This window comes from Zerene cesonia, chromosome 7 (genome assembly GCF_012273895.1).
Source record: "Zerene cesonia ecotype Mississippi chromosome 7, Zerene_cesonia_1.1, whole genome shotgun sequence".
Classification (NCBI taxonomy): domain Eukaryota; kingdom Metazoa; phylum Arthropoda; class Insecta; order Lepidoptera; family Pieridae; genus Zerene; species Zerene cesonia.
Genome location: NC_052108.1, coordinates 836,081 through 858,170, shown reverse-complemented (window position 1 = coordinate 858,170; position 22,090 = coordinate 836,081). Strand labels below are relative to the sequence as shown.

The 22,090-nt window shown below is 37.2% G+C and overlaps 2 protein-coding genes across 2 annotated transcripts in view; one reads left to right on the top strand and one right to left on the bottom strand.

Moving 5' to 3' along the window:
- The window catches only part of LOC119828184, a 172,872-nt gene extending 163,435 nt beyond the window's left edge, over positions 1-9,437 (top strand). Inside the window, exons 24-31 of the mRNA XM_038350285.1 lie at positions 1,259-1,814; positions 1,908-2,145; positions 2,660-2,983; positions 3,168-4,304; positions 4,848-5,036; positions 5,655-5,711; positions 5,924-6,021; positions 6,115-9,437. Coding sequence (XP_038206213.1) covers positions 1,259-1,814; positions 1,908-2,145; positions 2,660-2,983; positions 3,168-4,304; positions 4,848-5,036; positions 5,655-5,711; positions 5,924-6,021; positions 6,115-6,376 — 2,861 coding nt within the window. The 3' untranslated portion in view covers positions 6,377-9,437. The remainder of the gene's footprint in view (positions 1-1,258; positions 1,815-1,907; positions 2,146-2,659; positions 2,984-3,167; positions 4,305-4,847; positions 5,037-5,654; positions 5,712-5,923; positions 6,022-6,114) is intronic.
- A 3,095-nt stretch (positions 9,438-12,532) lies between these two features.
- LOC119828302 (N-acetylneuraminate 9-O-acetyltransferase) lies at positions 12,533-21,993 on the bottom strand. Its single transcript, XM_038350423.1, has 11 exons — positions 21,658-21,993; positions 20,525-20,621; positions 20,173-20,276; positions 19,585-19,741; positions 19,007-19,265; positions 18,084-18,313; positions 16,986-17,261; positions 16,239-16,442; positions 15,658-15,772; positions 14,442-14,683; positions 12,533-13,993 (listed from the first exon to the last, which is right to left on the bottom strand). Exons 1-11 carry the CDS (start codon positions 21,788-21,790, stop codon positions 13,426-13,428), a joined length of 2,385 nt encoding a protein of 794 aa, XP_038206351.1. The 5' UTR covers positions 21,791-21,993; the 3' UTR covers positions 12,533-13,425.
- Positions 21,994-22,090: the final 97 nt, after the last annotated feature.

Below are 22,090 nucleotides of genomic sequence, written 5' to 3'. Positions count from 1 at the left end.
CACACCCACAGCGGCGTAGCACCGCCACTAGCGGAAATCGAATACAAAACTGTTTAGTCAACAAAAAATTCTCACAAACTTTTGTTGTTGTAAGTCGATCGTGTGCCTTTTAAGTTAATAATGTGGTTCACAAATAATGTTTTTACATAGGTTTTAGATTTCATTGAAAATTATACATTTTCTTATAACTTCTGCTATTATACAAGTCCTCTATGGTTTTGTTACGCTGCTGATAATACGTCCATGTTCATATATATCGAGTGACATACATTTTACCATCTCATTACTCGATCGTCATTAGGCTGTACTCCAACGTATCATAAAGAATAAGACCAATATTGTTATACATTATTGTAATTGAATCAAACTTATTACTTGAATTATAAGAAAACATACTACTTGAATTGTCGTACAATTGATCCTTAATTATGGTGCAACTAACGTCATAATACTTGCTTCCCTCACCTAACACTGTATTTGCCATAACAATACAGCTTCATCACAATACACGATTATTCATTAAACTTAGTTATAACTACATACGCACATACAATGCGGAGCGCGCGGTGTGTACATAGCTTATTGGATGTACGTTTGCAACCCGAATGACACGTTTTCTGGAATGCTAAATTATTTCAGCGAGATTGATGTTTGCACTTTACTACACGCATCTTCTGTGTAGACGCTCCTTCCTACGTTAGCACCTTTTTAGATCGTCCAAATTTTCTTCAGATATTTCATTGTCAAGTTCTTTCAGCTTTTCTTCTCCTGCTATAACTTCTTTCTCTTAATATAACGTAAGCTTTACAGCAAATAAATACTATGTGACAATGTAAAATCTGATATCATTTAGACAGTAGCTTTCATGCATGTGGACACTGTTCTCTGCCAACGCTAATTGTTTGTATTAATATTATTTTGTTTTTGGAACTCTAAAACATTGTTAACGCTAATGACATATAGCAATGTCCTACAATTTTAGATGGAAATCATCTTATCGATTATCTTTTTATGTTGCAATTATATCATAACATTGAGAAATTAAATTTTCTTTAATGAATTTATTCGACAAATTACTCTGAAAGTCTAAAAACCAAAAGGATTGGCTTTCATTAGATGCACCCTTAAATGTTCATAAAATGAATATAGTGTGCATGATTTAATCTTACAATTCAGTCGTCGTATTGTTGTTCTGTTTACGCTTTCGTAGAACTCAATTAGCCAATTTTCCGACTTTTCATATTCTCTATATGTACAGGTTCGCCTTCACCGCGTAAAAAACGAAATAATTCAACACCGACCAAAAAAAATGCAGCAGAGAAGAAACAAATCTTACAACAACTAATCAGTCCGGCCGCCGCGAATGACCATTCGAAAAAAATAACCATGGGGGAGTTGATACAAATGACTGAAAAGAAAACCTTGAGCACCGTCGAGAGCGCCCCCGCTTTTGTAGAATATGGAGTGGAGCATAAAGACACTTCGTTCGCTAGTGAAGGATCGTCGCCGTCGACTTCGCCCTCCATGCGACAAGTATCGGATCCTAAATTAGAGAAAAAAGTTACTTTTGCCAGATTGCTTAACAAAGTTTCCGCAGAAATGAGTTCCAGTTCGGACGTAGACATGGTGAACACCATAACGATACCGATGGCCGTCATATCCGACAGAACGGTGAAAACGAAAGCGTCCAGCACGCCGCCTTCCCCCGGAGTCGAAGTAAGATCGCCTCACAGCACGTCGAGCAATCAAGGGAGCGACTCCATGTCGAGCTTAGATTTAACATTAGCGCATTCATCATTAAAGAGATATTCTAGGTAATGGAGTGACAGACGTCTATTCATCTATGAACTTGCATTTTCTTTATGTTTTACCACTGCACCGTGTATTACAAAATGTAATTTTTCCAGGACGCCTAAAATTTCCAGCGCGGATTCAATTCTAGCGATGTTCCGTAACTTCTCGTCGTCCGCGGCTCTGGCCTCCAGGGCATCCTCGGGCGCGCTCTCCGCGTCCAGCTCGCCCTCCGCCTCCTCGCCGCAGGACGACACGGCCGACGCCGACGACGCGTCCATAGCGTCCTCACACATTCCCTCCTTGGCTCCAGACTCCCCAATCGCTAGACCGCACAACACCATCGAGATTCAGGTATTCGTGTGGCGTATGATTTCATAAATCGATTATTGATGCTGAAACTTTCAACATTGATATGAAGCACAACAATGCTTTATGCAATATGCATGTCTCTTTTTACATTTACCGTGCGTTTGAAGCAAATCCTAAGATTAACTTACGGTCGTTTTTAATATCCTATGCATCCATTGTTTTGGTTACTAAAGTTAGATTTATCCATATCCACTTACTTTCATAGCAAATCGATATATCCTTAAAGTACATTTCACAATCGAGCCGCTCAAAACGTTTGCACGCGTAAATAATGGCGCTGAAATGAAAATTGTTTCATGGTATTGATATTTATTTAGGTGCCAGGTTCATGTCTCACACAATCACAACCTGGGACACGCCGATTTTGCATTAGAGTAGTTTTTTTTTTTTTTGTATGTAGAGTTTTCTATTCTTTGTTGTTGAATTTTTTATGACACACTGTCTCGTAGAATGTGTTTTCTTTCTTTCTTCTTATATTAGAACATTGCTTTTTCAGGTTGTGGATCCGTTGAGTGCCCACAAACCCTCGTCATCTAGCAATTTACTCCATCCTCCGTCCATCCTTCTCGAAGTGCCAAGTTCAATCAACAAGTGCCTATCTCCGATACGAGAGCTGCCCACACCACTGCCCACGCCGTTGCCCACGCCATTGCCCACTCCTTTGCCCACTCCATTGCCCTCGCCGAGGATGCCCAGAGCGAAAATGGAGTCGGATAGTAAAAGCGAATCTACAACGACATGTATTTCACCCAGTGAAGATGAGTTGGACGAAGTCAAAACTGAGAAATGTAAAAGGCCATATCCAGAGTTACGCCTAAAGGTATTTCATTAAATTATTTTGCTTTTTTGTGTTATCTTGAATAGTTTATTTGTTTTAATAATGAACACAGCTACAAACCTGGTTATTACACATAATTGAAAGTTTATACAGTACACAGTAAGTTGCATTTAATGACATAATTTTAATTATTGCTTCTTGGTAAACATAAATAATATCATTTCAGTTACGCCAACCAGCTGTATGCGCGGACATACCAACTCCTTCGACGCAAATTACGGACTCGCCCAGCCTCAGCTTCACCCACAGCCAGGACTCCGAGCGCGAGCTGTCCTCCCCCTCCCCCGCGCCGCCCTCCCTCCGCGTTCCTCTCCTCACCATCGAGAGGCCCTCCCCGGGTTCTCCTCCTCCGAGGCGAACTCCGCCGCACTTAGAATTTCAACCCCCGCCTTTAATAACTGTCACGTACAATGCGAGCGAAGAATCTGATGAGCCACTGTCACCGAGACCGCCGCCACCCTCAGCCAACATGTGCTATTTGAGTCCGTTTTCTATGTCGGTGAGGGGCGAGAGAGCTCCTTCTGAATCAAACCTATCGTCGTCTGGATACAGCTCGATGGCCAGCCCGGGGCCGTCTAGGTGCGGTTCCAGTAACCCCTTGTGTCCATCAGAGATGGAAGATCCTGGTTCTGGCGGGGGTCCGTCTTGTTTTCAATCCAGAAGAAGGCCGTTGATGAAAACGAATTCTAGTCCGGCCACTTCTAATGAAGGAAACGATGAGCGGCGGAGAGGCAGATCAGATTCAGAAACGCTGTCAGACGATCCCTTGTTAGAATCGAACGACGAAGGAATCGGTACCGACGAGAGAGTGGACGACGTGCCTTCCAGTGCTAAAGAAATGGAATCGCTAGCAGCTTTAAAAGAAACTTTAGAAATACCTCTACCGGCGCTATGCTCGCCCAGTGGCGTGACCAAGTGTACAATAGTGAAGTGCATTAGCGTAGAACGTGGTCTGGACGAAAAGGCGTGTCTGCGTCCGCCTACCTTGTTGTCGGACTGCAGTCGCCCGCTGAGTCCCGTCAGCTCGAGAAGTGAGAGTCCCCTTAGTGACAAGACGGGTTTAGGTAGATTCTCGCCTCAGTTCTACGGCAGGCAATTGCCCTTCACCGACTCGGATGGTCTTTACGATTTTCCGAGTACGGAAAGCGTGAAGGGGAGCAATTGTAAGAGCAGCAGCAGTTCGCACAGGAAGTCTGGCAGGAGAAGAGACAGGAGGACGCCGCGGACTGTGTCGCACGAAGTGACGGGCACGACCAAGTCAACGTTGCCGCACATGCCGCATTCTATGCATAACTTGTTGGAGGTAAATTTGTTTTATTTAAACGAATTTCTGCTTTTTTTCACTAAGAAATCGAAAAGAACCTTCTTTGAGGGATGGAGGGAGAGAGGGAGAGAGAATGGGATAAAACGATTATATTTAATTTTAATATAGATAATATCAACTATATGAAGGTAACTATTTATAGAGATTTACTGAAGTAGGAAGTTTCAAAAATTATAGGTCTTACTGCACAACAAATATTCAATAAGCCATTTACTTAAATAAATATTTCGTAAAGCTATATAATACCGTACAGTGCCTACCACTACAACTTCCAACGTCGAACGCTCCAGCTGACACAGTTTACAAAAAATTATATCACTTACAAATCTTTCCTGGTTTATTATAATTATTTTTAACAAAAAATTAAACCACCTTTAAATTGTCAGAACTAGAACAAATTAGGTAGGCTTCCACATGGTAGGCACCAGCATGCAAATAAAAAAGAATCATAAAATGAGTTCACACAATACAATGATCGCATTTGAATGACCGGCTGTGTGTGTGTGTGTGTGCGTGCGGCAGGTGCCGAGCGGGGCGCGCGGGCGGCGCGCGGGGCGGCGGCGCTCGCGCTCGCAGGCGCCCGCGCTCGCCACCTCGTCCTCCTCCGAGGAGTCCGTCTCCAACGCGTCCAACGCCTCCGTCACCTCCGTCGCCTCTGTGGCCTCCGTCGCCTCCGCCAGGGAGCTCAGGCAGCCCGACTTGGAGATGCAGGTTTGAACGCTAGTCGGGAGCCTAATTAAAGGGATTTTTACGTTTATGGGATTTGTACATACTTTTTAATAATTGAAAAAAGCAGGTAATAGTAATAAGGGTGTATTTTTGCATAATTATACGACGTTTTTTTACATCTTTTGGTATCTTTGTCATTCATACTTTTTTATTTAAACTAAACACCCTATAAATTTATGTGTAATTATAAACATATAAATATAAATTTACTTATTTAAATACAATGCAATGTCACTAACTTCGATACATTCATGCAACCTTAATTAAAAACTGTATACACCCCTATTTAACTTAATCACAAGGAAAATGTAATATTCGTAGTACGCATTGAGTTATTTTCAAAATGACATTAGAATGTAGAAGAAAAATTTAAGGTTTTTCTTAGATACGGTAGTATATAACACTAATTTGCTTGGAAGCACGCTATTGTAAAATACATTAAAAGACATTGGGCAAAGATATAATCATGTTCAAAAGTATTATATCACTAATAATACTCCTAGATGTTTTATCTTATAAATATTAATGTCCAATTTCTTTAAATATATGATTTTTTAAGCTTCTTTTGTTTATTTGTGGCAACATCACATTTTTTTGCAGTCAGAGCCGACCCGTCTGAGGAAACCGTTACGGCGCGAAAAATGCCGCAGTTCTGAGGTGATTTTATTAGTTCGCTGCTGTGTTGCTAGCTTTCTTTGTTTTCCCAACATTATTGTCACCTTTTAAACATAGAGTAACCTAAATAATTTAATTTTTTATAATCTTCAAAACCACAATTTAAATAAATTTTGTGATAATTATTTTAATTTATAAAATTATTCACATACGATGTGTACTTGATGAAACAAATTTTGAATTTTCCCCCACAGGACACCGCATCGAAAATATCATCTAGTTTAGATTTAACAGAAGACTCTAGACGACCAGCGAAAGTTAACAAATTGAGGACCATAAGTAATCAGATAAGGTACTCTAATGTTCTTAGTTATTAATGTCACTGTATATAATTATTTCCATTAATTACTTAGATTGAGAAATAAAAATACTATCGTCACCATAGGTTTCTTCGTAGGCTCGAACGGAGTCTGCAGATGAAGGAAAGCTACCCCGCGATATCCGACGACGAAGGGGACGAGTCCTCCAGCGTGACGTCACCACTACTCCAAGGTCGTAAGGAGCTCGCCCGCATGGCCGCCCACGCGATATCCGCCCCTCTGCTCAGTGCAGCAAGACCGAAAATAACTAGACAGAGACGTTACGATAAATCCTTGATACACGACGAAACCAGGACGTTGAGTGCGGCTCCGGATAATTCTGATTGAGTTTTGGGTTCCGTTTTCAGTTTAACGCTTTAGTTGTGTGGTGTTTTGTGTTGTGCGTGGCGATCTGGTGACCTAACATGACATTTTAAAGCAGGAGTAATTCCAGCGTGGGAAAGTGATGCCGCTAGTCGACCTATATATGCTGTAGCTGTCTTTTTCTCACAGTAGATTAGCTCCTACTTTAAGACGTCATAGTAACCCGCCTCATCTTCTAAAGCAGCTTCAAACTTATCATAGATAACACAGCTCATCGTAACCCGAAGCGAAGAAAATTAAATTTTACCTAGTGATATAAATATTTTAATACCTATCTACAATATTCCTATGTGTCGACGAACGTACACCTACTTGCATTAAAAGTTTAATTAGTGAGGTTGGTGCGTGTGTCTGAAAATTAGCAAATTGATCAATTTTGATATCAACTATATTTATAAAAGACGTGCGTTCACAAATTTTACAATATTCTAAGCTAATGTGATATATTGTAAGTGTCATGGAATTGTAGTGTTGTTACAGTAGACATTATTATTATTATTTCGATAGTTATAAAATTTCATTTTAATGTCTTCTTGTAGTTTTACTTAGGAAATTAATAATGTAAATAATTTTTTCATAGCAATAACTTGTTTTATGCATTATTACATAATATAAACTGTAAGCGGTTAGACTAGAAACGCCCATCTTATGATCCTACTTATGACTGTCAATGAATAATTGAATATTATTTGAACTTTCTCTTTGTTTCCGCACTCCGCTAATACCTTTCTATTTACATCTACTATCTATTGTAAAAAATGTTTTTGTAAATATTTTTTAAACATATTGCTCAAATGCATATTTTGTGAAGTTGTCTTTTGCGCACTATTTGCTACTTTGTAAATACAAATTTATTTTGTAATGTAAATACCGGGACATGAGAGAATTTTTCTTTCTTTTTAAAAAGTAAATTTACGTGAAATCCTGTAAATTGTTAGACGGTAAGATGAAAAAACGAAAGGCCCAAAAAAATCTGTATACCAAATGCACAATTACTATTGTATTTATCTAGGCACCCTAACTGCTAAGGATCGTAGTTACTGCATGTAACAACGTTGTTTTATGGTAACTTCGCACCAATAGAATAGGAACTGCAAAATTTAGACGATTAACTTTCATACTCACTTCATTCTTAATAACCTACGTTATTCCAAATTATTAATTAATCTAATATTACACTTGTAAAAGTACACGACAGCAAAATTAAAATATTAACAAGAATAGATAAATAGTTCGTCATGGCAATAGGACTAAGAGGAAAAGTTTCATTTGTCCAATTTCATGAAATTCATCGAACAGTGCAATTATTGATAATTTCAGCAATAAATAGAACCTAGATGTGATGTTTTTAAAGACTGAAGTTCTAAATGTGCGTGTACCAGCTAAGCCGTAAGCGTCGATGTTGTGTGACCGTAGCCGGCGGGCCGGGGGCTCACTGGGGACTGCCATTCCTTTACGTGCCGTGCCACAATGTTCTCGCAACAATAAATTATATATTTAGAAAAGTGTTGTCTATGTTTATAATGTATTATTTGTATTTTTTATTTTATTTCGTATTTTATTGCATGGAATATAATTTAATTACTAAAATAGCTACTTACTATTTTATTAGAAAGAATTATTCCTGCTTTTTTACTCCTCAATTATTTGCAATGAACTTATTTTTATGTTTCGTCATTTATAGACGATGGCAACACAGTCCATTTGTCACTTTGCAACTTGACCAAAAACTTAAACCCGCGGCCATAGCCCATGAGCTACTTAGCCGCTTGTAGATTTTTTAACCAAATTTCCTTGAGCTTTCGCTTTTCGTGTTAAATATTGTATTAACTAAAACGTATAAAAATAATGGCCTGTTGTTGAGACTGATTTTCTAAAACTTATATTCTTAAATCTAACTTGATTCTTTTTCTTTAAGGCGTCGTAATATTCTTCGCTTTCTGTATAACTGTTTAAATCTAAGGATTAGTGTTAACGTTTAATTAAACTAAAGCGATGTTGGCATAAACGATTAATTAAATTAAGCTTCTATTGTTATTCAACTACATTATTTTTTGACCTTACTGTAGTATTTTCCTTGAAAATTCCATGTTTTGATCTCATTTGTTTTTTTATTTATTGTCGATGAAAATGTTTATTATACTATAATAAATCGCAATATTAGTGACGTGTGCACATAATATAAGCAATATTTATTCTTAGTGTTAACTATCTTTATAATTATATTGTATTAGAACCTACACAAATAATCGCTGTGGTCATAAGTCATGATATTGTGTGGCACAGATCATGATTGAAAATTGAAAATATGGTTCAATGATAGATTGAATTCGAATACTCAGGCCCTAGATTTAAATAGAGAGCTGTTAGGCGAACACAACTTAATCGGCTTCACACGTTCTAAATAGGTATCTATCTAATTTATCATGGTCTATACTTAAATACGCTACGCAAAATATTACCTATTTTATTTTTGGTTCTGAAACTCGAATTTATTCTAAGGAAATTATAATTGATAAAGTAGGACCATTGTAAAATAAGTCACCTACTAATATTACTAAGTGCACCTTTGTAGTTGTAAGAATTTTAACAAAATACAGCGAAACCTCGATGACCTCAGAGGTTATCTTTAAACTCTGTTATGTATTTGTAATTATTTGTTCTTGAATTTAAACTTATACAGTTATGAGGCATAGAGATCATAGAATATTTACTATCTATTTCCGATTTTGAAATTATCGAAGTTTCACTGTACTTTAAAATATCTATTCTTCGAAGGCCCTCCTTTTTCAATTAAGATTAGTATGTTACCTGTTAAATTGAAAAAGAATGTTCAAAATTCGCTATGATAAGATCAACCTTGCCATATAAAACACGACCGTTTGGTTCAAGCGCCACATCAGTTCTATCGAAACTTAAGTCAAAGCAGCAATATCAAAGGGTCTCGCATTTGTTCCGTTGTGTTACTTTCAATTGTTATCTCGTCTAGAGCAATGATTGTAAATATATAAGTTTTACACCACGCATATATTATATTTAAATAAGTATAGTCGTTATTCACGAACAATATAAGAAATAAAATTTTGCTTGTTTCTATCGTCTTTTATTTACCTTCGTTTTCTTACAAAGAATTAAAACAATTTTAATGAGGATAATAGGTTATAATTAACATCATACCAATCGTCTAGAAATAAACAATTATATGTGCTTATGGAGTATTGTCTATTTGTCGTCGCCAAATGTGTTCCTACGCGGAAACTCTACAACGACCAATTCAGCTATTTCAATGTTTTTACTACTGCATAATGATAACAATAGAGAAAAAAGTAGAATATTTCAAATAAGATAACACAACAACTACATCCTTATTTCGCCCACTAGACCCACAATTTCAACACCTTGCGATACTTTAGTCTGACATATGTTATATAAACTTATTTATTTATGCGGTCGTTAGGTACCTACTTAAATTGCATTAATTTGCATCCTTTTAGGTATAAGACGCGATACCTCATAGCTTTTTACTCGGTGAACCGATTTTTATGATTTATTTAAATTTGAAAATTTGAAAGTGCTTGACATGTGGTCCCATTTAAATTTGTTCTAGTTCTGACAGTTTGAAATTGGTTTAGCTTTTTGTTATAAAATAAGATTTTTATTTAGTCGTTAATCTCGACGCAACAAACACTGCACAAACATAGGTCAAGGGCATAATTTTTTTTTCATGGCATCATAGTTTGCAAAAGTAGGTTCACAGGTTTCAGTGCCCTACTTACACGTTCAATGCGTTTAAATTATGACATAATAGTGCAAATCTTAATGGGCTTTATTTTTTTTTTAGTATGATAAAATATAACGATGTTAGAATTAATTGAAATAAATTATTATTTTAATTGTTAATTTAAGTGATTAAAAATATAACAATCCATACTAATAGAATTCGAAATTTCTTATGTTAACGTATTATTGCTGCAAATCAGGTATTGAACTACTGTATCGAGAAGGCTCGTGACTCGTGAAACAAAGCTTTATTAGTAGTCTGCTGTCTGAGGTCCATATTTTGTGTAATGTTTTTTACTCGTTCAACAAGTCATTTTTTATTAAGTAATTATTTTTTAGCTAAGAGGGACAGATGAAAAACTAAGATTGTCTCTCTTTTTCTTAACATCCGACGTTTGCGACGGTTCCACTTTCCTAATTTAATCCTGTGATTAGCGGGCGTCTAAATACTTTTATTTGTTATATAAATAATGTAAAGGTAAATAAAACGAATAACATATCTAGAATCATTTAATACTGTACAATAATTACATAATTATACACTATGTATTATAAACAATCACAGTGCGATATTTCAAATAACACGATATTTCAAACGAATAAAAAATTTAGCTTGCATCCGTGACACCTCAAGGAATCCAAATGGAATCTTGAAAACCACGACTTACGTAATTTGTATTCAATGCTTATACGTCTTTGCTCTTCAATTATCATTTTAATTATTAACCATATAGAAGCGACTAGATTCATCGAACCCATAGTTAATATAACTACTATATATCCCAAGTGTTTATATAAAAATACAAAATTATTAATTTCCTTTTGAACATTGATATAAAAAAAAAAACATGATGCTCTCAACATTCCTAAAACGTCCGTATAAAATGAACGCAACATTGTCAATTGTGCGTTCATCTATACCTACACATAATAAGACAGTTAAAATCCAGTGTCTGTACATTAGATATCTGTCAACAACAACTGATAGGGCACGATTAAAAAGTAGCAATAACCATAAGTAGGTTTTTGGATTTACATATCATAAGGAGCGTTGTTGTTGTTTCGTCAAAGGCGGTTAAGGGACAAAGAAGATGGAAGTTACTTCAAGCACAGTAGACCACCTAAACTATAAGAGATATACAAAATTGTGCCACAACAAAAATTGTACGAAAATAATTTATTTTGATCTCTGCGCAGGATTTACCAACGCTAAAGTCAACCGAAGCTAATTTTAATACGCGTACGCATAACGATAAATTCGTAGGTATCATTGGTGAGTGATTAGCGAAACTTCCGATCGTTATTTTTGTATGAGATGTTGATGATTTGATGATATCTTGGGTGTTTTCTATATCAATGCGTAAATCCCACAATAATTATATATTAATATATTAAGTATTTCGTGCTTCAACGATTTATCCGTGTATTATATAAGATAAACATTTGTTTAGCAACAAAACTAAAAAACATACTAATTTACAATGTTGTTGATTAATACGTTAAAAACTTACGTTAAATCTTGTCGCTCATCGCTTCAAAATCACCATGATGACAACGACTCTGCATCATGTTGCTACAACTTTGTTCCTAAGCCAATATTTTCTATGAATACGGGGCTTATGAGTTGACTCAACTCGCTTTTTAAATAAATATAAAATAAAGCGCACACACAATATTAACCGTATTTTTTAGCATAATACTAAAATTTATACATTTTCAAATATATCACTATGGAAATAAATATCACACAGAACCAGACCGTAAAAAAAAAACTATAACCAAGCAGTCCACAACTGAAATCTACATTTATTTAGATATTATGCAAAATAATACAAAAAAACTTATAAGAATCTACTTTTAATTACTTCCTTGATACAGCGAAACCACTTATATCATTCCTTATATATTTGGTGTTATATATTAATAAAATTAATTCTAAATTAAATATCACATGCATCACATTTTTAACAGCAATTTTGTATATTTTTTAATGAAAGTGTAATAAAAAGTAATTGAACTTAACTACTGGCACACTTCGTACAAAATCTTAATCTATCACACATATAATAAATAGGTTTTCTCTTTTTGACTCAATAGAACCTCATAGAATGTTTGCCATTTTTAGATTTCTTTTAAAGATAGAAAAATATTAAAACCTTGACGTTTTCCTTGTGAACCTTCTTGTGAATAAAAACAGGTGTCATAAAAATATTATGTAAGTACTTATTTACAATTGTCTTTGCTTATATTTTCATGTTACACAAATATATATATATATATATATATATATATATATATATATATATATATATATATATATATATATATATATATATATATATACGATAAGGGGATGATTAGGGTTTAAACAAAATTAAAATATAATACTAAACTTTTTTTTTACCTAATAATCAAATCACAGCTGCACTTTTTAGACGCTGGTAGGCCTGAATTTAACATTAAGAAATATAATACTAAAATAGAATGGATTCTGCGCCATGTTGTGACACTACAGCTGTCAATTGGACAAAACAGGGAAGGGTGAACAGAAACCATATTTTTAATTTTTTTTTTTAACAGCATTATTCTTAATTCCTTTATTTATTATAATATATAAATAAAATTAGATATTATGCAAAATGAAATACCTGGACTTCTATCACTAAATAAATAAAAAAAGCATATGAGACAGATTCAGATTATAGCCTATCTCTGCACCAAATTTCATGCAGATTGAATTAATTTAATGCTTGATCAGCTGATCTTGCGTGTTAGTGCACAAACATCCAAATATACACGCATTCTTACAAACTTTCATTTTTATTATACAGGTTGTCCCGCCGAGAATATACTATGTTTAACGATACTTAATAAATACTTATAAAATCATTGATGCATTTTTTTCTACAAGGTGAATTCCTAAAACTATTTGTACACCAGTCCTAACCCACCCGGTTCATTTTTGCCACCAAAACTAAACGAAAGTGTGCGTGGGCACACTTACGTTGAAGATTATGTTTTCATAGGCACAATGCTCACATTAACGGAACGGTATATGTCGGCTGGGTGACGCCTAGCGATGTAAACATAGATTCTTGAATATTTTTTTCGCAATAAGCGTGTGCAAAACTATAGGTACCAATGAGCACAGTACATGTACATCGGGACATACTGTATAAGTAGGACACAAAGAAAATAGTTACAAATCGCATCTACGCGAACCCCCCTCCATTCTAAAACATACCATCGTGTATACCGATCGGCACGAGCACGGCGAGGAAGATGGCGATGTTCCGCAGCACCAGCCGCCAGTCGTCGGGCACCGCGTAGGGCAGCACGACGGCGGTGAGCTGGCGGATCTCGTGCGCCGCGAACACGAAGATGTAGGAGGTGAGCATGAGGTTGAGCACTGGCGCGGCCGGCAGCAGCACCAGCACGCCGTGCGTGTCGGCCGCCAGCCAGATGTGCGACTGGCTCGCGAACAGCTCCAGCGTGACGCCGCCCACCCACGCGAACAGCGCCGAGTGGCGCGTGCGCAGCGCGCCCGACACGTTGCGCAGCAGCACGTAGCTGGCGATGGGCAGGAAGGCCACGTAGCTGTGGATCTCGTTGCAGGCGTACGCGTCGCTGCACAGGAACGTGAACGTGACGTAGCTGCCGAGCCCGATGAAGGCCAGCAGCGTGGCCGTCAGCGCCACGCCGGGCGAGAACAGGTTGCGGTGGTTGCTGTCGTCCAGCAGCCCGTGGCGGCGCGCCAGCTGGTACGCCATCGCGAACATGATGCCGTACGTCATGGAGTACCTGCCAGTAGTTTTAAAGATCTAAGCATACGTTTATACACGGGGACGGACGGTAGGGACGCACAAAAAAAAAGGTTCCATATGGCGAGATACAAAAGGCTGAGCACCTGCTTGACCATAAAGAAAAACCGATCAGTGAAACAGATGTATGCCCCATACCCCACGAGGGGACATATGTTACCATCTATATTAATACTAGCTGAGCCGGCAAACGCTATTCTACCTTACTCATATCATTTAGGGATATGAAAAATAGAAGTTGGCCAATTCTCAGACATTGGTTTTGGTTTAACACACTATTTTGTATGTTTTTTTTTAATGACTTAAAAATTCTTTCAATGTTAGATAGACCATTTATTCAGGAAAGCTTTAGGCTATATAACATCGGGTACTATTTGGGTAAAACCTATCAATCCTACCTACGTGGTTGGTAGACTTAGACAACTCACCGATCCTGCTTCCAGTCCAGCCACCACTGGCGTATGTCGTCGTCGCTGTTGACGAAGAGCGCCTTCCAGGGCCTCGCCACGAAGATCTTCTGGAAGAACACCTCGCTCATGTAGAGGATGGTGACGATCGCGAGCAGCCCCAGCACCTTCGCGGCCACGTACAGCTGCTGGTAGGGCTTCGCCTCCGCCGCGTGGCTCGGCTGCGGCACCACGTGCGGCGGCAGCGCGAACACCGCGAACATCTGGAATGTGTGCACTGCAACTGTACTGCAAGCGTATACTGTGTGTGTACTGCACTGTATGATGTGTGTACTGCACTGTATGCTGTGTGTACTGCACTCTATGATGTGTGTAATGCACTGTATGCTGTGTGTACTGCACTGTATGATGTGTGTACTGCACTGTATGCTGTATCTACTGTACATCATAATGAGGATACCTTTGAGTGTTTGTTTTCACGCAAAAAGTGGTTCGCAGGGGTAGTGACTCTACGAATGTTGATGGCATTGGTAATCGTTTCGCATCGGCTCAGTTGCCCGATATAACATAAAAAAATACTGATGCGAATATAGCGCAGTTATGTATTAAGCCGAAAACCTTAGGTTTTCCCATCGTATAGATTGCCCATTTCACAATTTAATAGTTTTACATCGATAGATTAGAATCTATCGAAAAATAGTATGTTAAATTGAAAGCAGTATGTCAAGGATCTAAGTCTATCGAGAGATTATAATTTTACAGATTACTAGGTGACCCGGCAAATGCTGTTCTGTGCTGTTGTCAAACACTCGATTACTCTTATCATTTAGAGGAATGAAATGAGAATCAGTCCAGGTTCGATTCCCGGTGAAAAAATGTCTCGGTCTGACATGACACAGAAGACTGATCACCTACTTGAGAAATTTTGAAAGAATAGAAAAAATTTGATCACGAGGCAGGATTCGAACCTGCGTATCTTGCCTAACCGTAGCAACGCCTAGCCTCTCGGCCACCCGTGACCCTGCCACAGTAATCAAATTTCTTCTACTCTTTCGGTTTCATGTGCCTAAGGGGCACCCCACATTTCAATGCTATAAAACTAAAAATTAAATGATCACCTACTTGTCCACAAAGAAAATCGATAAAAGAAACAGATGTATCTCATCTGTCCCATACCCCACTAGGGGACACGAGACTTCACGTTATTTTTCAAGAAATGATTAAAATGATATCTTACCAAAGTATACCAGAAGGAAACCAGCGGTATGAAACTGTAGAATTGGTAAGGCCTGTTCATGGTCAGGCACAGGACTATGGTGAAAAAGTTCAAACGGAATATCACTCGAAAGTATCTGTAATCAGTAAAACGGTAATATTTCATTTTAAAAAAACTTTAATTTAACACCTTCATATAATTCAAAGTGTTTGGTTAGTAATATGACAGCCGGGTGTCTAAAATTTCATTTCATTTGTTTTACTTGCGATAATCCGAGTTATAGTTGCCGTATAAAAAAAATATTTATAAACGGAAAAAAACATAAGATTATTTTTACATACGATACAGACAAACACCTGTATGTGAAATTTTTAAATAATTATATTATACTAAGCATAACAGAGAATTCTCAATAATTATTTTTTATACCTCATTATTACATAAGTTTTCGAAAATCACACTAAGTTTTTTTTAATATATTAAATGTCTATAACGTACTATAATATATTAAATGTCTATAACGTACTATAATATATGAAAGTTTCTAGCAAAAACCTCTTTTTTTTTTTGGAAATTCCCAAAAAGATCAAAAGCATACTCACCTAACCAGCCCCATGTCGCCCGTCTTCCAGATGTAGTAGAAGTGGCCGTAGCCGGTGAGGAACAGGTAGGATGAGAGCAGGGCCCGCACCAGCATGTAGATGGGCAGCACCTTGCTGGCGCCGGTCACCTGGTACACCAGGATCACCAGCTGCATCCAGCCCTTCCACTCGCTCGTCTGCTCGCGGTGCAGCACCCGCGAGTGGCTGACATTTTTTGGATTTTTTTTATTGCGTAGTCCTTTTTGTAATCAATATTTACTTCATTTTTTTTATACTTATTAAAATTTCTGTTTTACTTGCACATCAAATGTAGATTTAATAATTTACTATTTACTTTTATTACTAATATTATAAATGCGAAAGTTTGTAAGGATGTGTGGGTGTTTGTTGCTCTTTCACGCAAAAACTACTGAACCAATTGCAATGAAATTTGGTACGTAGCTAGCTGGACAACCGGAAACACATATAGGCAACTTTTTATTCCGATATGCGATTTATGTGCGTAAGTTTATATTATTTATTTGTACAGATATACTTACTTGAAACCAGTTGAAATATAGGTCATTATTACTAAAAATTAGATTTAGAATATGTACCAAAAGCGTGTTACATCTAGAAATTTCTACGCCACTTTTTGCGACATAAACGACAATAATACACCAAATTAACGCATAAAAAAGTCAGAAATTTCTCATCCAGATCAAACTGTTAAAAAAATAGACTAATAAATACAAAAAAAAACCTCACCTGCTAGATTTAGACTCGTCGGTAAAGAACAGCCCCAGCGCGAACACGTAACCGACCGGCAGCCAAAAACTCCACTCCGAGTAATACTTATTCTCCTTCATGAAGAAGTTCGTTCTATCGCACAGGTAGAAGTAGGACATTATCATTCCGAGCTTTGCCAGCGCCACTATCGGCGACGGTTGTTTCGTCGGTTTGTTCACCAGCGAGTAGCCGTCGAGCTGCTGTCTGAACGTTTGGGACCAGCGCCATATCGATCTGATGAGGACTAGCACTGCGCTAGAAGATAAGGTGGGTGGTAAGGATTTTTTTTATGTCATCATCCGCAGGGCAGCTCAATAAGTACTCCATCGGATACAGAGCACAGAAATTATAATTAATTTGAATGAAAAAAGCAAAAGAGCTGGTGGATCGCGTCATGGTCAAGCGATCCAACGCCCATGTACACTCGCTTTTAAGGGGAAAGGGATAAGGAGAGGATTGACGATTGGAAAAAAGGAATGGACTGGGAAGGGTGTAGAAATGAAATGGGTTTCCGGATGCCCCACTCACCGTACGAAATACAGCAGTATGCTACTATTTCCGGTTATCATTCGGTTTTCGGCCACTATCCGGTGCCGGCCCGGTGCCAGCTGACCCAATTCATATAGAAGCGTACTCGATAAAGTACTATTGTAAAAAAAAAGATATTACGTTAAACTTAACGCGGGTAATATACATTTAGAAATTAAGGACTCTTCAACGGATTTTAAACGCGACTAATTCATTACACCACGCCCGTTGTAAACTGTTCGAAACTTAAATCCTACTTCCTATCCTATCCTACTAATATTATAAATGCGAAAGTTGATGAGGTGTGTGTTTGTTGCTCTTTCACGCAAAAACTACTGAACCGATAGCAATGAAATTTGGTACGTAGACAGCTGGACAACTGGAATAACATATAGGCAACTTTTTATCCCGATATTCCTACGGGATACGGACTTACGCGGGTGAAACCGCGGGGCGGAACTAGTAACGAATAAACCTATATTATCTGTAGGCTTGACCAAATTTAACTCAAGTTCCTCCATCCCTAATAAGGTAATAGGGCCGACTCACCACATCAGGAACAGGGCGAAGGTCATGAGCTGCAGCTGAGTGCAGGGCTCCGGCTGCGCGCAGCAGGTGCCGTCGTTGAAGTTCATGTGGTCGTTGCAGAACATGTTGAGCAGTATCTGCGTGCAGTGGCGCAGCGCCGTGGGGCTGAGCGACCAGCCGTCGGGGGCCGGCGCCCCGGCCGCCACCAGCCGGGCCGCGCTCCACAGCTTGGTGGCGCTGTGCTGCAGTATCTGGAGGGACGTTGCGAAGTGATAACTCCTTATCGCTCGGTAGTAGTAGGTAGTAGTTCGTTACGTAACGCGTTACGTTACTGATCTGATTTCGCTTTATCTCACTCACATGGTTAAATTACTTTAAGTTATCGCTATTGACGAACTTCCACCGACCGACTGTTCGGTTTTCTTGTAAAACGTGTTGTATATCCCTTTTATAAGGTTTATTCCATCTCCATTACAAATCTCATTCAAATCTGTTCAGTGGTTTAGGTATGAAAGTGTAGCAGATGGATTGTTGTTTGTTACTACGAGATAAATAGTATATCCAGCAAGAGACCATTGCTTATTCTCATGAAAGAAGACAATGATTCATTCATTGTCAACATTGCTAAATTTTAAGACTTTTTTTTTTGTCATATAAGATCGGAGGCCTATTTCCTTCTCCTAGCCCTTCCCAGTCCATTCCTTCTTTCCATTCATCAATCCTTTCCTCATCCCTTATCCCTTAAAAGCGGGCAGCGCATTCTCAGAGGTCTAAGCTTCTGCGAATGTTCATGGGCGGTGGTGATCGTTTACCATCAGGCGAACCACCAGCTCAGTTGCCTGCTATGACATAAAAAAAAAAGTCATATAAACACTTCAATTACGATAAATGACCAACCAGGCCTTGCAGCTTCTTGCCTTATAAAACGTTATATTGCCATTTACCTCAACAGCAGCCCTATTATACGCGTCAATATCGTTATTATTGATCTTCACATCGTTCCTCAGCTTCGAATTATCTACGGATTCCAGAAGCTTCCACAGCACGTGCGTGCCCCGGGACGATAGCGCGTCTATCGGTTGAACCAGGCGTGTCAGGTTGCGTTTGTACTCGTCTAAATTGGCCTCGGACACGTTACGGTTCTTGACTAGTGCTAGCCCGCTGCTTGCGACTATCACGGACGGCGGTTGGTCCGAATGCTGCCTGAAAATTAAATGTATCTATGATTTATACTAATGCTCTCTTTCTCTCATACACACACATACACAGTCGCACACACACACGTAATAGACATGAGTTTCAGGTCTGATACCTGCATTTTTTTTTTCTTAAGTTTCGTAAGATTGAGAAGAAACTGACCTTCTACAAATTATTTTTCTCTACAAAGATAACATTTGAAATTTATCGAATTCAACACACTGATAAAACAATATTTTTAAGTTTTATGTTTGCTAAACTAGCATATTATGTGTTACATGTGAAATACCATGGAATATGTTAGAAATTAAACAAATATACTCACCACATCCTAAATTTATCCACCATGGTTTTGGAAACGTTCTCAGTCCATATGAATGTTACGGAGAGACGTAACTTACTATCCACGTAGGTATAATTCGGCATGTGATGGTCTATAGTAGAGTATGATGTGTCCATATCCAAACGAGTTTTGAGCCCATCTTAAAAAAAAATGTATAATTACTGTATATAATGTAAAATATTTATTATACTAGCTTTTAAAGAAAGACCAAACTTTTTTTTTTATGTAACTGCTATTTTATTAGATACTAGCTGTTCGCCCCGGCTTCGCCCGTGATACATATATAGTCTGTATCACTCAGTGAAGTTGCAGCTTTCTAATGGTGAAACAATTTTTGAAATTGGTCTAGTGGTTTTTGCATGAAAACGAAACAAACATACAAAAATACCAAAAAACAAAAATACGAAAAGTTTCCTCTTCATCATCTTAGTGCAGGTTACATTAAATGTGTATCTGTGATTACTAGGTAAATTGTTCCTCATCCAAAGATTTAGGGGAATTTACCCAATTACTGACGTACAGGATTTTAACATATAATATTGTGTCAAATACAAATTTCGAATGACTCACTGATAAAATGCTCATAGAGTTGTTCCACCCGCGAGTCGCCGATGAAAGCAAAACTGTTGTATTTCCCCCAAAATGCTAAGTACCGCAAACACCTTCTTGCATCACTGAAATAATTTATTTATATCATATCTTAATTGACAATATTTCAAAATGTTATGTTACTTGTTTTTTTTTTTTATTTTAATCAAAAATATATTGAAAATAGCAGTATCCATATTTTTGTTTTTTCTTTTTCAAAATATTGAGGTTTTCATTTATCTATTTGAGTTTAAATGTAGTCTTCTGTGCTATACATATTATGTACATGTTCTAGTTAAACTAGTTATTGATGTGTTATACATTGAAAACTTACGTTTTTGAATATTTGTGCAACATGCATCCATAAGGCTGCCATTCATGGTCTCCCTTATATCTGCCAGAAGATAATAACCATGTGCAGGAATCAGGGCCTGAAAAAACAGTTATTGTGATGAAAACATATCGATTTACTGGATCTTGCCCATAATTTCACCTGCATGGTTAAAGTAAATGCATACAGCCATGAGAGTGAGATATTTGACCATGGTAAATGGTAACCTATATCACTCTAACCTTCTATCTCTAGACACAAAAATCATACCATAAAATTGGTTTGTGCTGATGCAAAAGAAAGAAAGATAAAGGAACTTTTGCATTTATAAAATTATTGAGGAAGCAAGCTTTATAAAATGATAATAGACTACAGTATGTCTCTACAGATTGTCAAATATTATTATTACATATATTACTTTTATAACTTAACACAATAACTATGTATAATTGACCAATGATGATGCAGTAGAAACATAATATTCATGATTACAACTAGGATATACGTTATTAAAGGCTTAATAGCAATGCATTAAAACTAGTAAATCCTTGTAAATTTGTGAAAAATAATCATAGTTATAAATCGATCACCAAGTTTATGAATAGAATAGTTATTATAAACTACAGTGGACATTTTATTGTAAAATTCAATCACATATGAAATCAAAGCAAAGTATCTAGAAAATTGGAATAGCATTTGGATGCATAAAGGTTTACAATTCACTTGTGTTTGATCAATTGTTGTCAAGATTATAAGAAAATATTTATTTAATGATTGAAGTCACGTCACATAACAGGGAGCCGCAATAGCGAGGAGAACCGGAGATTGTTTATAGTTATTTTAAAGATATTCTCACCCCCTCAACTACCCACGGTTAACCTTGATAACTAAACTATGAAGAAGGAAACTTCCTTGGACATCCAAGTCACAAGAGAGTTACAGCACACACTTTTATCAACTATTGTGATCAATATTAATATATTAATGTTTGTGTTTGATAGTTATAGATGTTAGACGATATTGTATTTCGTCATTTTGTATTATATGTAGACTATTGCTTGATTTACCAGGTGGAAGTGATTATTTACCACTAAAACTCAAAGTACAAATATTCTTATATAAATTTAATGACTCACCATATCTCAAATGTAATATTCCGTGATAACCAATAAATCCTAATACGAGAAAAAATGCTAAGAGCTTCGCATTCTCAACATTTAATTGATCAATAAACCATTCTGCCGAATTTTTCTTAGGATACGACCCCATCACGATTTTCGTCAATGAAAACTTACTTCGTATAAATTTATGACTTAAATTATGTGCTTTTATTGCGTTGGTACATCACTTTTAAAATGAACTATACCACCAATCTTAAAGGAAAAAGGCAAATTCAAACAAAATTATATTTTAAAATACACTAAATAACTTCACCTCACAACAAAACAATAAACGCAAATTTTCCGGTAAAATCGACATACTATTGACATTGACATTTGACCAACTTTTAAGAAATAGTAGGTTATGCTTGACAGTTTCAAGAATCAGGATTACCCAGGTATTTGAGGT